Source organism: Nilaparvata lugens, chromosome 3, assembly GCF_014356525.2.
Source record: "Nilaparvata lugens isolate BPH chromosome 3, ASM1435652v1, whole genome shotgun sequence".
Taxonomy (NCBI): Eukaryota; Metazoa; Arthropoda; class Insecta; order Hemiptera; family Delphacidae; genus Nilaparvata; species Nilaparvata lugens.
The window spans coordinates 35,729,605-35,746,114 of record NC_052506.1 but is presented as its reverse complement, the minus strand read 5'-3'; the positions used below and the strand labels follow the sequence as shown (position 1 = coordinate 35,746,114).

At 34.4% G+C, this 16,510-nt stretch overlaps 1 protein-coding gene across 1 annotated transcript; it reads right to left on the bottom strand.

Annotated features, from left to right (window-relative positions):
• Window positions 1-2,088: 2,088 nt before the first annotated feature.
• Window positions 2,089-7,982, bottom strand: LOC111044782 (pro-resilin). The gene is made up of 3 exons (XM_022330004.2): window positions 7,856-7,982; window positions 4,445-5,305; window positions 2,089-2,600 (listed from the first exon to the last, which is right to left on the bottom strand). Exons 1-3 carry the CDS (start codon window positions 7,862-7,864, stop codon window positions 2,319-2,321), a joined length of 1,152 nt encoding a protein of 383 aa, XP_022185696.1. The 5' UTR covers window positions 7,865-7,982; the 3' UTR covers window positions 2,089-2,318.
• Window positions 7,983-16,510: the final 8,528 nt, after the last annotated feature.

Genomic DNA, 16,510 nt, shown 5'->3' with positions numbered 1-16,510 from the left:
TAGGCAATCAAATATATTATGTATACGCTTATTATTATGTATACGCTTAATATATAGGCAATCAAACGATTCCTAGTCAGATTTTAAAATTCCTAGACAAGTTCTAAAAAATTGTGATCCTGCAACCTCAAACTAACCAAAAAACGAGTATAATCATAGTAATCATAGTGATTGTGTTGGAGTTTTAAAAAGTAACGGTATCCACAAATGATATCAAGATTAGCTTGACTGACAAAATGTTAGATAATACTCTATTTCGAATACACACTAAGCTGATAGTTGTTTTATTGTTGTGTGAATGAGTTTACTACCATGTATCACATACCAGGTTGGGAAAAACTCCTATTATGAAACCCCATATTATGGAAACAGATCTTCCTTCATATGAAATGAGCACAGGTTATACAATTGATAGAATTAATAATATTGATTACATTATGAACGAGGAATAAATTGATCCTCGAGTAATTATTACAGTTGAGAAGATATGTTGATTGAATCACCATTTTCTGGTGTCAATCAACTTCCTTGACTGCATACAATTTTGCGTCCACAATATTATTCCACACAGTTATGATGATCGAATTAATAACTACCGGAATGCTGATGCAGGGATGCATAGTATACTGTACGTTACCTGACTCTACTGTCTAATTACTCTCTACATTACTCTCTACAGCACTTATTTCCTGTGGTTAGGATGAGAATGGAGAATTGCTAAGAAAAGTCAAGTAACAAATTGATTGACATCAAAGTTGATATTTTTCGATTTCATGAAGGAAGATGAGTACATTCTGATATAGTCTACGATCATAGTTCTGTTATTCTAGTAATTGCATTTATGATACCACTTCACCATGCTACAAATAATCAGAGATATTCCTCTCAACTTGTGTGATGATTGTTATGTTATCATTTTAATAAATTCAATTCAGTAATCATGTAACAGGAACGAAAAATACATTTCCAGTAGTAATAAAACATAAACATTCACATAAGTCATTTACTGGAAGTGAATTTCAATAGTTTCATACAATAAAAATAAAAAAAAGGAAGTACCCATTTTAAAAATTTTTACTCACTATAAATAATGTCTTTGTATATAAATATACTTTTGATGATGCTCACAAAAGCCTTTGCTTGTGCGTGGGAAAAGTTGATTGAATGATGAACCATGACGAAACAGCAGCGAAGCAGGCTGAAGTTGAGAGACCTCAGACCAGTCATATTATTGAGGTCATATTATTAGAAGTTATATTGTATGTTATCATCATAGGAATCATGTAAGTCGGGTGAATTGGACATAGGAGTAATGATATATATATCTTATGAATGCGGAAACAGAAAAACTCCAATGGACTCTATGAATGGAAAACGAACCAATGACCGTTGCCTTAGCAGACCGAAGCTTGTCATCAGATCATCAGGCTGAGGTGGCTCGCTACAATTTCTAAATTATATGGTAATGCTATTGGAAAAAAATTATCTCCCCTGATTTCTTACTCTATTGTTGCTGTTCCATATAATTATGTATTTTTCAAACATTATCCATGTTGTGTTTCAACATTTTAATTGTAGATCTTGATTGAAATGTTGCCTTGGAAATGTCCAGGTTTATATTATCACTACCCACATCAAATTTAAGTTTTCCTTCATAATATTATTCAGTTTTGAGTGCAACTATTCGATGCCCTTCTTCAGTGATCATGCGCCTGTTGTTATATTATATACACATAACAGTCCCGATAACATTGTTAATGGATTCAGTACCCAACTTCTATAGAAAATCAGATCATATGAATGTCGTTCATTGATAGTGGAATATTTTTAAGTTGAATTTATGAGTTGATTCTATTTATTGAATTCATGATTTTACTCATTTCTATAAATTGGAATCGATTCTCTGTACTGTAGTATTATTATTAATCAATATCAGTTCATCTTTTAACAAGAAGACTTCTCGGAATCATTCCATATCTCATACCATGTCTCGATAAATGTATATTTCAAGTACGTGTACAGTAACATCAAATCCTGTTTTATAATATAGCAGTTTGTGATGTTTCAAAAAAAATTGAAAAGAAGAGATTATTACAAAACTTGCTTTATATTCATCTTAACCACAACGAATTACATAAATAGATTCTGTTAATTTATTATTAGATCTACAAGATAATATTATACAAATGTAATTTACAATCTATGAACACTGGCCATGGTAAAGTGAGCAAACGCCGGTAACTTGTGAAATTTCATTTTCCTTGCTCCTTCAACCTTTATGAGGATAAGTCTTCACAAAGATCTGAGGATAGATAGTGTCAGTATCGGTAACCGCCGTTGGATGAGGAGCTAGGAGCTGAGTAGGCTGAAGAGGCGGGACCACGTCCGTAGCCGCCCCCGGCCGCCGCCTCCGTGTAGGTGACTGTTGGCCTGTAGCCGCCTTCGTCGGCCTCGTACTGAACTATCTGCTTGCGGCCGTCCGGGAGGAGCACATAGTACTGTCCACGTGCCGAGTCGTCCTGACGACTCTCCTTATGGCCAAACTCAACCGCGTACTCAGGTGCCGACACGTCGTACGAGAACTCGTAGTTGGCTGGCTCCTGAAATTCAACAACAGTTTTGTGGTGAAACTTCAACTCTTCCGAATACTACACGTAGATTTAAAATGTGCCCATTCAGATTTATTACAAACTACACACATGAGTTCTCAGTTGAAACTATTACAAACCTGAGTTTTCGATTTTATGTAGATCTTTTTCCTAAAGCACACGCTCATTTTCTGTTTATTGCTTCAAGTATTCTCAATTATGAGGAGGATAATCAGATGTTAATCCAAAAAAGCTTCTGGATTTCAAATGTTGATCGATAGTTTTGTGATTCCGGTAATAAAATCTTACTTGTAATGCAATCTTGGATTATAATGGTTCTTCGTAATGGATTCATTTGATTTGCAAACACAATACTTTTCACGTGAGTGGCAGACGACAATGCAGAGAAGGATATTAACAAACATTTGGAGTTCAATAATACCATAGAGAAATGAGATCTTGATCTCTATTATTGTGACTGAGAGAGAATTGAAACTTCGAATTCTAAGTAAAAAACATGAATCCAAGTCTTGCATACTGGGGATTAAAGATCATTGAGAGAAAAATTTCACAAAGAAATTAAAATGAAAAATAAATTAATAATAATATTGTGATAAATTACATTTTCCTTCCGTATATGAAGTCTTCCTCCAACTTCTTTGGACTCTTCGAAATTAGGATTGTTTGGGAAATTATCATAGAGGAAAATAGACTAGTATGAAGAGAATTCAGAACGAAGGGGAGAGAAGAGTATTATAAATTTCCAAGTTCTATTAATCACGGTTGTATGAATGGTCCTGAAATTTTCAGATTTTTAGATCATAACATTACTTTCCATTATAAAAATTCTCCTACTATAACTAACTCTTACTATTCCAACTAAATACTATTGTGAATAGAAGTACGTTTTCAATGTACAGCATTTAGGCCTACAGTGTTCATCTTAGAATGATTTCCCATTTTATTTCTCTATGATTTGATAGTCCATCTAGCCTGTTTTCTCTTGATAAATTCATACATTGTGCATTATAATAATTATATTTTCCTCAACTGGATTCATGGAATCCTCTTCATGGTGAGATTCGAATATCTGAGACCTGAAAAGGAAAGAGTATGACCTCTTCTAAGATTACAGTGAGAGATGTGGGAAGAACTCCTTTGAGGGATTTCACTAATCTTATTCCTTTAACTCTTCCCTGGCAATCGTATTCTTCTGCACTCTTTCCTGTAGTAAATGTACGAACGGAAGGAATCTGATATCAGATTATGAGTGGGGGATACAAGGAATATTTTCCAATCATGAGAGAGGGTGACTACTAACTGAACAATTCAATAAGAATATCTATCTTGGAATAATCGATACTCTCAAAGTATGACTGGCATGTCTATCAACTCTATTTTATACACTATTGATTTTAGAAGCAAATGAGCATCGTGTCACAAAGATCAAATCGATTTAGTATTTAGAGTACATTTTCAACCTCTTACACTTTCAATTCCACATCTTCAACTAATTTAAAAACCAAAATTATCTTCAATATAAAAAAGCCTAAATCTATTTTCATGTAATCATTACTATTCTAATCATCCAGGAAATGTTGTCATGCTGATGATGTCCACATGATTCTCAGGTTTGTGCATGAGTTATGAGAGGGGAGATGATAAGAGATAAAAGGAAAATGGATTCAATTTCATGAATAGTCACCTATTATTATTGTTCTTATTGTGGGTTATTTTTTGAATGAATATTCGAGCTTTCAACCCTCAAGATCTCTCTGGATATCTCCATCATATTCTTAGAAATACGCTAGTCTTTTTCTAGGAGGTATTTGGATAGAATGTTCAATAGAACTTACAGAAAGATCATCCTGTCCAGAGTAGCCATATCCTGTACCAGGTGCTCCGTAGTTTGACGATGGTGCTCCGTAGGATGAGGAAGGTGCTCCGTAGGTGGACGACACTCCGGAGGAAGACCTCTGTGGTGCACTGTAAGATGCTGAAGAGCTTCCGCCGAAGGCAGCTGGTGATCTATAAGTTGAAGCAGGAGATCCATAGGTTGAAGCAGGAGATCCATAAGCTGAAGCAGGAGATCCATAAGTTGAAGAGGGAGTACCATATGTTGATGAAGGGGCGGAAGAGTAAGAAGAAGATGACGATGGGCCAAAAGAGGGCGATTGTGAACTGTAGGCTGAGGCACCAAAGGTGGATGGTGCACCATAAGTGGATGAAGGAGAGCTGTATGTGGATGAAGGTGAACCATACGTTGATGAGGGGGAACCATAAGTGGTAGAAGGTGATCCGTATCTGCCAGACGGGCGTCTGCTTGATTTTCCCATATTGAAACTCACTCTAGCTGCTGGTGGAGCGTATGTGTTCCTAGCGCCAGCACCGGGAGCACCATATTGTCCAGAAGGTGCCCCATATTGTCCAGAAGGTGCACCATATTGTCCAGAAGGTGCACCATATTGTCCAGAAGGAGCACCGTATTGGCTGGAGGGTGCGCTGTACTGACTAGGTGTACCATACTGGCTGGAAGGAGAGCCAAATTGTCTGCTGGAAGCAGCATACGAGCTGGAAGGTGGACTGTACTGGCTGGAAGCAGGCAGGTACTGGTTGGAGGGGAAGCCAACCTGCGTCTGCTGCGGTGGCAGGTAGGACTTGTCCACTGGAGGCTCGGCCAGAACTGCCATCGCCAAGCACACTACTGACAATATTACCTGCACAAACAACATTTGCTACAAACTTTTACATGATAAAACATATTTTCGACAAGAAAGCCACGATACCTAGAATTCAACTATCTCTTGAGCAAAAGCAAATAAGATTTTTCTCAGGAACATGATATTTCCAGTTATGACATTTTACATTTTATTGTGAGCGAATAATCATTGAGAATGCTTTAAGAAGAGCAATCAAAAGTTCATTACAATTCATATGTGTTTATTTGATAAACTCATGCAACTGCGATTTGATACACTCATGCAACTGCGTTAAAGACTTCTTTGGAAAACTAATCTGTTTTGTTGTTATATCATAGTTCATATTAATGCAGTTTTCAAGATTAAGGTATGAGATTTTCAAAAATAAGCTTTATTGTTCGATTAGGTATGCTAATATCCGATAATAAGTCTATTATCCGTTTCGATTAAAATCTATACAATAAGATTTTTTCTTAGAATATCTTATCCACTCCTATATATTTCATTGGAATAGAAATTATAAAAAGGCACATAAGTAACCAAACTAAGAAGAATAGTGGAAAAATGAGATGTATGAGAAATGCTCGTTAGTTGTCAGCCGTCTGAAAACTTCAGGGATTTAAATGAGGAAACTGACGGAGAAAGATTTCCTCCGTCCATTTTATTTCACACAATTTAGAGCTCCTTCCACAATAAATATTCAAGAAAAGAAGTGTTGATGTAAGATCTATGAGGGTTGGAGCTCGGAGGTTATTCATAAAAATTATCTGGGAAATATGGCGTCAAAAATGCACTGGCATGATAATTATTCCAATATTATATTTCCCTATTCCAAAATAGATCTTCTAGAATAGAATAGAATGACTGCCTTTATTTTTTGACCTAGGATGGCGAAGTTAGGGCGCAGTCGGCCCTCTCTTACACTTGACCCTATAATAGAGAGATACCTTTCTAGCCTACAAATTCAGAAGAATAGAATTATAGAAATGAATGGGAATGGTTCAAAATTTGAAACGCTTGTTTGATAATCAAATGTGTTCTCCAAACTTCATCCAGAGGAAAAGGCTTACATGGAAAACGCTCATATATTACAAGTGTATTATATTAATTCTATATTGTAGAATTATAACGTTTCGAGAGGCTCAGAAGGCTCATGCCCAAACTGTTCCTATTCAATTCATCAAACATTCAAAATCTAGAAGCTTGTAACACTAGGGTGTACCACACCCCAAATATTTTTATTTGAGTTCTCTCTCCTTTGAAACAGATTATTGGGATACTCCACACCTATTTGATTCAATTTGTATTATTTTAATGAATTTGCCCCATTGGCACTGACTGTCAGTATGCTACTGCTCAGTCAGCGACGAAAACTTTCGGCTCTGGGGTGTAGTAAACCCCCGTGTTTTATAAACTTATGCAATTTTCCAAGTTCAATGTCATATTCAACGAGTGTTGAATTTTTGTTCAAATGATTTTCCTTTAGAAATTTACTTTTCCATAGTTGGGTAGTTTCTGTAGGATTTTTGTTAGTTATCTAAGTTTTAGTGTTCCATATGACAAAACTCATAATTCATACGATAATCAAGATTAGACTTCTACTAAATTTCTCTAGGGGAGAAAGTTTTGAAAGTAATGCGATGTCTGGATATGCAAAATTATTATTTTGGTATAAATTTCTCACATATTTCATTAGTTCCGATATGAATATGAATATGCATCAATGTTCTAATAATAATTTTCATCAAAAATAAGAACTTTAGGTAGGGTATTATAAGGAAAACCTCTAATCCCATCTCTTTTGCATGAGTACTAAATGGAAGTATTCATATTCGACTTCCAGAAAATGTGGATAAATGATGTAGAACCGATTACAAAAATTGTGAATATTTTCATATTTTCTCATACCAATCCATTTTAGCGGATAAAATTGCAATGATCAGAGAAAAATCATGTAAAACTTATACAATAATTTCTTCGTCACTAAAAGTTGTATCAATCAATCACAATGCATGTACATTTTCTGTATGTTTGTCTAAATAAAAATGATTGATTGATTGATTGATGTAACATAGAAAATATCCATGGAAAGAGTTTTCGAAAATAATCGGAATTATGATAGAAACTAAGTTGGGGTTTATTACACACAAATAATATATTAGTGTATCATTTTTATAGGTGTTACCTCTATCACGTTATCTGGATAATAAGGATAAAAAGAAGAAAAATAGAACTTTCCATGCATCAATTTCCATAAGGAATATTCTGTTTTAAAATATATAGACTTGTTTGCACATAAGCCTATTGAATTTAAATCATGATTAAATATCACGAGAGCCAATCAGAGAAGGCTTCTCTGAGAAGAAGGCTTCTCTGATTGGTTCTTGTGGAATTTAAACTGGATTGATAGTTTACAGACTTTCGAGCAACCAGGTCTATTGTAGGTTAGAATAGAATATTAATAGATCAAATATTCAAATCTTTCTATTGAGACCAAATTTTATACTTTAAAAAGCTGAAATAAACAGCTAACCCTTAGAGTTAGTGATACCTAGTGAGTAGTGTTACCTTAGCCATGCTGATTGTAGTGTGAGAAAAGATGGATGCTGGATAAGTAATGATGACCACAATGAGCAAGATGTTGGTATTTATAGAGCAGAAAGATAGTTATCTGACCTAGTGGGGGAGAGTTGAGATGATGAGACCAGTGTACTCGTTGTTACACGGCGGATAGATAATCCCTCCCCTTGCTTTAGTTCTAAAAAGACGGGTGGAGGATTGTAGAATTTGCCAGTTACCAATAGTACCAGAGGTTGCATCATTATTACCGGCCAAAGCAGCCCCACTACACTATACATAGTCCATTCATGAATTAGTCCATTCATCCTTGCCCTTGCGATGGAGTGAGTGAGTCCATCAACCTAATTCTCCTTGAATCTTCATGTTGACTCACTTGCATAGTGGATCACCAACATATCAAGTGATCTGAAATGTATCGAATTAAGTAGCAATAAAAGTAGAACTGCATTTATTAATCTCGAGAAATGAGAGTAATCTTCATTCAATGATTTTCATAATATGTAATCAATGCTAAATATTAATCATAGACTTCTTACAGCAATAATTATTATTAAGCGTGCGTGATCGAGATCAATCGAATTTGAAATCTATCGTTCATATAGGCTACTCCTTTGTGATTACTATTTCAATTGAAACTTGAATAAACGTATAATTGTGTGCCTAATGAGAACTAAAACTCTATCTTTCAACTACATAATTTGTCGTGATGAAATATAATTTATGTGTTTTGGCAGTAGAGAGCTCTACTTCTCAAGCAGCCGTAATCGAATAGGGAAATTAGAAAACGTTCATGACAATGGCAGTTTCGTTACTTTGTGTAGTTGGATTGGATCAGAAATGGAAATCAACTTAGCTTAGATATTCATTTAAGCTGGGTATTTAATTTGATTGATGTAATTCACTGTTTGATTCTGTCTACTGCAGATAAAAAAGTTGCTTCTTGCATGAAGAGCACAGTTGTATCGTCTGATGGAAAATATTTATTTCCAAACGTGTCCCTTAGTATGAGTTATCGACTAGGTTCATTAAGATGAATGTTTTTTTCTCCAAATAAATTTACTCTAAATCCCAATTATACCAAATTTGAGTGTTTACTGGCAAGGGTTGTTGATTTTTATGATTCACTGGGATATATTCCAAATGGATATGACACTAGAATGAATTGAACCACATGGAATCAATAGATGAGAATGTTGGGATGCGATTACTCCAGACAGTGATCGTTTTTCAGTGACTATTGCGATTGTGAGCTAGTCCTCATTTGATATGGTACCAACAGGCAGATTATATGGTACCAACAAGCACTTTGTTACACACTTAATAACGTCTACCTATAGCGTGATATCAACACGGAATGGTAGATATTATCCTCATTTTCTACCTGAATTAGTAATAATAATTATTATTACAGTTTTTTAACTTCATCATTTGCAAAATTCATTTGCTCTACAATCCTATGTGTAATCATTTTCAAGTTTGCCCTTGATCCCCAAGCAGTAAGAGATGGTTAAAAAAGTGGACCTATAATATTGAATGAAGGAAATGGTGATTCTCCGATGACTTCCAACGAAAAACTCACCTCCGAATGGAAGTGATTGGAAAAAAGAGATAAAAAAACTCTTGATAGCTTGGTACGGTTGAAAAGGCTAGAAATGTGTCTTCGCTGAATGGCTTTCATCAATAAGGTTTGTGAGTGTGATAGTATAGTATGAACCTACATGAAAAATGGTTTGTTTCCAAAAATGAATTGTTAGATTCATTTTTATTGTTTAGTTTTGTCATTTATATTCTCATTGCAGATTATCAGATTACTACTGATACCAACTAAAGATACAGTACTTCACTTTCTTTTTCCAATTTGCCAGTTTCAATCAAATAATCATCAACTAAATCGTGATGAATTGCGTAATCAAAAACTACATTTGCAGTTGAATCAAGATTTTAAAACTTGTATAGAACTAATAGACAATGAAAAATACAACAACATAAATCACTAGAGCCTCTCAGACAAAGCATGTAGTGTGCGACCTTACAAGTATCTCGAATTCCATTCCATTTGACACCTATTCTAGTTCTTATTAATAGGACAACTTCACCTAAAATCGTTCTTCTTTTCTACGAATGACTAACTCTAGACATATCATGTCACATAATAATATATAGAGGTGCGAACAGCCACACGAACATGCGCATTTAACTTTTCATAAACTGATGCCATGCATATTACACTACTTGTATCTGCACTCACTGTTCCTGTACAAACACAGATACAAAAGTATAGAATCAGCTGATGAGAAGCGAAATGCGCGTGTTCATGGCGCTCAAGCTTGCATGTACGTTCCTTTACAATGCTTAAATTATTGAATCCAAGTGACGCATGTGATATATTCACTTTCTTGGACAGGGTAGGCTTATTGAAAAGAGAACATATTCTAGTTAGAAAAATATCTTCTATTTCAGGAATACTCAATGATTACAGATACAATAATTAATGCTGTTCTCCTTTCATGTGTTCTATCGTTATTTGCCACTGCATTTTTCAGCCAGGAAGGTTTTTCCATGTATCAATGCTTTGAAAAAGTGGGTAGAGCATTCAACAGTGCAAGCGAACATTCAATTGATGAGATTATTCGCTATTCAATATGATAATCATTATTATAATGGTGAGATAATTCTAAGATCAAACTAGTTCTCATATAATCAATTTCACACATTATTCCTCAAATTAATAATGATACAAGCTGATACAATATAGAATTACTTTGTGTTTGGCACAGAAAATGCATTGATATTTTTTCATTGATCCTAAACAGATCATCGTCTAATTTTGATGATCAAAACTTTCTGCTTACCAAGAGTAAGTTACATGTTTTGGCCACGAAATGTACTGCCTATTTCTTCATATCGAATAATATTAATTCCATCTGAGTTAGCATTTTAATATACTAATGATCATTAATCTACTTGGAGAACGCTCTTTTAGGTACTGATCATCGTAAGTTGTCTGGTATGGTCCTTACATGTTTAGACTAGCGGCTAAGTAATGAGCACGTTTGCGATGATGCTGACTCTGGCAAGGACATAGCTCTCCAAATAATAATGATTATGATGATGATGAAGATAGTCTGTACCTCTTATTACGGTTTCTACAGCCAAGGACGAACGCAAGCTTGACTGGCCAACAAGTGGACCAAGAGGAATCATCATGATGATAGTGAAGGGAGGGTCAGTATTCACAGAAACACTATCCAAATACGGCTGCTAACTGTTTCATACTTGTTAACGTTTTGTGTATGCAACCCTGCTGCTCTACACTAGGAAGCCTAGTCATATGAAAAGACGAGGAATAAAGAAAGATGCAAGTTATGCATACCTTAAACAGTTGTTTGTCTAGGCTCTCTTCTATAGATTCCATCCTTTTCTTCCTTATTACTACTTCTGCTATACCGTACTCCTGTAGTCAACATATTACCGCTGTACTTACAATCGCTTTCAACTACTACTATTCACTTCACATTTCTATTACTTTGATAAAACAGAATCACTTAAAAATTGTGATAAACTGAACTATTCAAAACAATGAAAAATATATCTTGTTTTGAAATTTGGCAAAAGTACCAATTTTAATTGATGCAATTGTCTATAAAATTTAGGAGGTGAATAAATATTTCGTTATTTATCAATTTTCTTATTGATAATTATAATTTTGATAATTCATTGTTCGTGAAGTTTGTTCCTCAAACTTCCATTTGACGATTTTGTAATACGAAATAGAGTATAATACACTATCTACGGTCACTACAAAAGACTGCATTATTTGCAACAGGAACCGATCACCATGTATCTCGTGATGAATTATTCTTCTCGCAGATTCCAGATTCTTCATTCAACTCGTGCGATTCTATTCTAAAAAAACATGTTTTATTGTTCAAACAGTAATCATTTTGTATTACTTCTTCACCTCTCAACTAATCAATTGAGATAAACAAGAATCTTCTCCACTTCCCACATCCATTTTCTATTATGACATTGTTAGCAATCATATGATTGAAACCACAAATGATCAGTTCCCCATATAATATGCTCTACACTGCAGACTGTACTGTGTGATACACTATTGTTCCAAATCAGTTTTTTATCCACACTGTATAACCAATTGCTTTTATTTCTAAAATAATTGAATAGGATGTTACTTGTTAACCTGGAAAAAATTAAGAATTGCTGTAAGAAGCTCTATGAATAATATTTATGGCTGTTATTGGTTACAAATTTTCATACACAGAGTAAGTCATATTTATGGGAGCCCTTCAATAATTTGAAGACTGTTGTAGATCATTATAATACTGTTACTTTCAGGATAGGTTATTGGTCGAATACTTTACCTTTTGACGTACAACGGAATTTCAACCCTTTATAAGGGGGTGACTTAGGGGTTGTAACTCGAATATTTCAAAAGTAAACACCCATTTTGTGTAGGCCTACATCATTTCAAAGACTTTTTCAAAACAAGAAAATGATATACAAAAATGTTCCAAAATGGCGGCTTGTATTTGTACTTGTATCCAAATGGCGGCTGATTGAAGTTTCAAGTAAAAACTAATGTACTGTATATCCTCCATTGTCTCTGAAGAATAATTTTATCACTAGTTTAACTATCAAGGAATGTATTTTTGCAAAAGATCAATAGGATACTAAGAAGTGAATGTTCAAAGTTCATAAAATTGCAGAGGTATCAACAGTAGTGTGTATTTACTTCAGGGAATGATAAACGTGAATTTAGAATAATATCGGTGAACATTAAAGTTTCTATTAACCGAGATAATATATTATCTTTGATAATAAAAATTGGCACTCATGATGCTCTATCAAACAAAATTGGATGTCCTTACTTATCTCACATTATTCAGATTATTGATATTTGTGCAGTTGAACATCACTGGATAATGCATTTTATATTCTCGAACAATATGTTACATTGTGATCGTGATACAATCCTCATAGAATTTTATGTGCCTATTATTCAACAGGTCATGTAACATTTTGTAACATATTTCAAATTTATAGTAATTCAGTACAGTATTTTGAACAATGTTCCCATGATGAATTGTTCAGATTTTAGAATGTTCAACAGGCAGATTTTGATTATAGTTCATACTTAAATTAATTACTTACGCTACAAAAGATCAAGGAATTCTGCCTGGTAATGGATGAGATGAACCCAACATTAAAATACAAGGCTGGAACAATATATTTTGATGTTTGTAAAAGGAAAATTGAATTAATTCAAATTAATTAGGATTTCGGGGGTTATCAACTGTTCAGAATACACCTGATTCAACATTGGTGAGTTGACGCCGCAGGTGATCCAAATCCACACAAGAGGTCACCTCATTAAAATGTATGGCTAGCGCTTATAACATGATCTCATAATCCCATCTCATCATCGCATCTCCATTTGGTAATCTGCGTTTTGCTAAACCAATTAAAAACAAATATCTGGTTCTCGACCCTGCACTCCATTTATTCAGTTTTGCAATAACTGCACTGTATGACTGTATCGAGGATCCTCTCTCGCCCCAAACGATCTACTGCGGTCGATTGCCAGATTTTTCCAATGTAGCGTAGCAAGTACATTCTCATGATGCAATTCCAATACCGCCATCAAATAGGATGGGATTCTGCACAGATACTCATTTTCATTCCTGAATGATGACTATCAAATTGATGGCCTTAGGCCGTTACAATTCTCACTGCTTGAAATACCTGCAAAATCTAAACAAAATGTAACCAACATGCTGTAGATTTTAGTCAGACTTGGAATAAAATTACTGTCATCGATATTTTCTAGAAATTACGGAATGATTCCTCATCTGCCAATTCCTGAACTCTTCACGTGATTCACTCTATTTCATATCTCAATCCGCCTTATAGAAAGGAAATATTCATAGAAATTGAAATTATTCACTTCTTTCAAATCAATCTTTGCCGATTGTAGAAAAGCAAATTAACATAGAGAAAGTGTAAATACACATTGTTCTGCATTATTAAAAATTTCATGTTGATACAATTATTCCTGATAATTAGCAAATCAATTCTCAACTCTTTTTCATACTTTAAAGCATGGCATATTTTTCAAGTAATTCTCTTTTTTTCATCACTATTTTTCCTAAACTCTACCTTTGCTCAAACTTATTTCAAATCATGCATAACCAACAAAATTTCATTTAATTTCAAATAATCTTTTCTAAGTAAGGGATTACAATTCAAATCTTCCTAGTTTCGATTAATTACGTATTGTTAATAGAACTCAGGCCTTTTAAATTATGTATATTGTGGAAGCAGACTTCACCTAAGGGTCCTTTGTAACTAATATTTTAATAAAGGAACGGACTCACCGGTTTTAAAGCTTTTGTCCTTTGATAGCGATTCTCCGCCGGTAGAGCATTGGTTTTTCGGTATCAGTCTTTTCACATGCACGGACATTCAGTTTAACATTCAGTTCAATAATTAAAATAATTTATCACTATCTATCTATTTGAACTCTGCCTTCGAAATGTGTTGTCACAATATCAATATTAACTTTGATCAGATCAGAACATATTTCTGAATTTATATCAGATCTACTGTTTCCTGAGATTGTATTTCCTCAATCCCCAGCCTACAAGTAGGAAGAGCGGTGCTCTGGCGAACATATAATTATTTGAGTGTACAAATAATTAATAAAAACTTGTACTACCCTTTATCACCCATAAAGGGTACCGGTACAACAAGTTTTTATATTGTTTTTATTAATTTGTACAAAAGTAGTCCATATAGGTGAAGTGTTTTTATTCGAGTGTATATGACTACCACCTACGTAAACAAAGCCATAGTGCATTCGTGTGACGTCAGCACAGGTAGGGCTCCTACACCAATAAAAACACTAGCTGATATAGATCAGCTGAAATCAACGAATTTTTATTGGTGTAGGAGCCCTACCTATGCTGACGTCATACGAATGTACTACGGCTTTGTTTACGGAGGTAGTGCTGTGTCGAAAACCCATTGGAAGATAGCAGTACAGTAGTTCTCTTCTACTCATAATGAGCATCAATAATATAACTTGGGCGGCAAAATGTCAACTCAATTTTGCATAGAGCCTTCGAAATGGATTTGTCATAGCTCACGAGAATAGATTAAAAATAGCAAGATAAGAATTTTTGGCTCCATCAATTACAACAAATAATTGCAACTCTTGATCTGCTAATTTTTCTCATTGATTTGAAATCAATATGACTCATTTCTCTCATGATTACTTCAACTGATGAAGAACAAAACTCATGTTATAAACTTGGAATATGAATTATGGATCACATTCAAATGAGATCATGAATAATCATTAAGTTGATTATGTATAAAATGCCTTTTATGGGAATTATTATATTCATGAGTGTAATAATGGGGCTGCTCAATTTTTTTAAAGTCAAAGAAAATTTGAACTGGGAATTACTGAAGATAAGAACGTCATAGCTGTCTTCAATGTAGAAAAACCAAGGAGGACGTGAACCGCGTTGCTTATTTCCAAAGAAAGGATGAAAAAGTTCGAAAAAATTGTTTTTCTTTGCATCGTTGAATGAGAGGGGTCTCTGAAGCCGGAATTTTCCATCATTTGATTTTCCGTAGCATTGACATGAGTACATATCTTGCTATATTTTGTCTTACACTATCTCTCAATATATCCTGGGAAATACTTGAATCAAGAAAATACAAGGTGGAATGTAGTAATAAATATTATTTCAAAGAAGTTGGATTGAGCTAGTTTAGAGTGCAATAAAAAGATCACTCATTCAAAGCATGTAATTATTATTATTATTCCGAATGGTAAGACAGTCCGTGACATTAAATTGTAACTTCAAGAGGGTCGTGATCCAAGACTCTTCATGCTGTCTTCTTCTCGACAGTGCAGTAATTCATAAACGATAGTCAGAGAACTAGAACTGTATCGACGACCAGCATTTGATCTCCATTTTGGCCTTGTTCGGAAACGCATCTTGTTGACGCCTCCTATATTGCTAACAGCAATAAAAGACACCCTTCGCTTTCAACGGCTGTCAAAACTTCAATTTCTTCTTGCAACGTCCTTGATAAAACGTTCACTCAATAGTAATTTCGATGAGCAAAGTCGATAGCTAAATCCATTTCACTAGACATTTGTCATTGGCTGATGGGAATGGGAGATGTAATGAGTCTGTGGAACACGAATTGAGAGGCTCATTACTGGTTACAGATAGACAGTCAATTACAAAATGGGAGCAAACTTCTGAAATGTATCTCAAACTTATTCGACATAGGAAACATCAAAATTGGATAGTGGAAATGAGTTGATCAAATATTTAATAACATTCCAGTTGATCACAATATGTGATTGGGATGATTAAAGATTAAATATATTTTCGAAATATTCCATATTCATTCATATACAGTTTTATCTTTAAAAACCGAAAATCCATCAAATTTCCATAACTAGCTGCTCTAGCCAACTCTTGAGTACAATATTCGAAAGATTGTCATTTCAGAGTCGGAATAAAAATAGTTTCAAACGAATAATAATCACAACCATTACTGTAGTGAACTAACAACTGGCTAGCTATCTTAATTCATTGG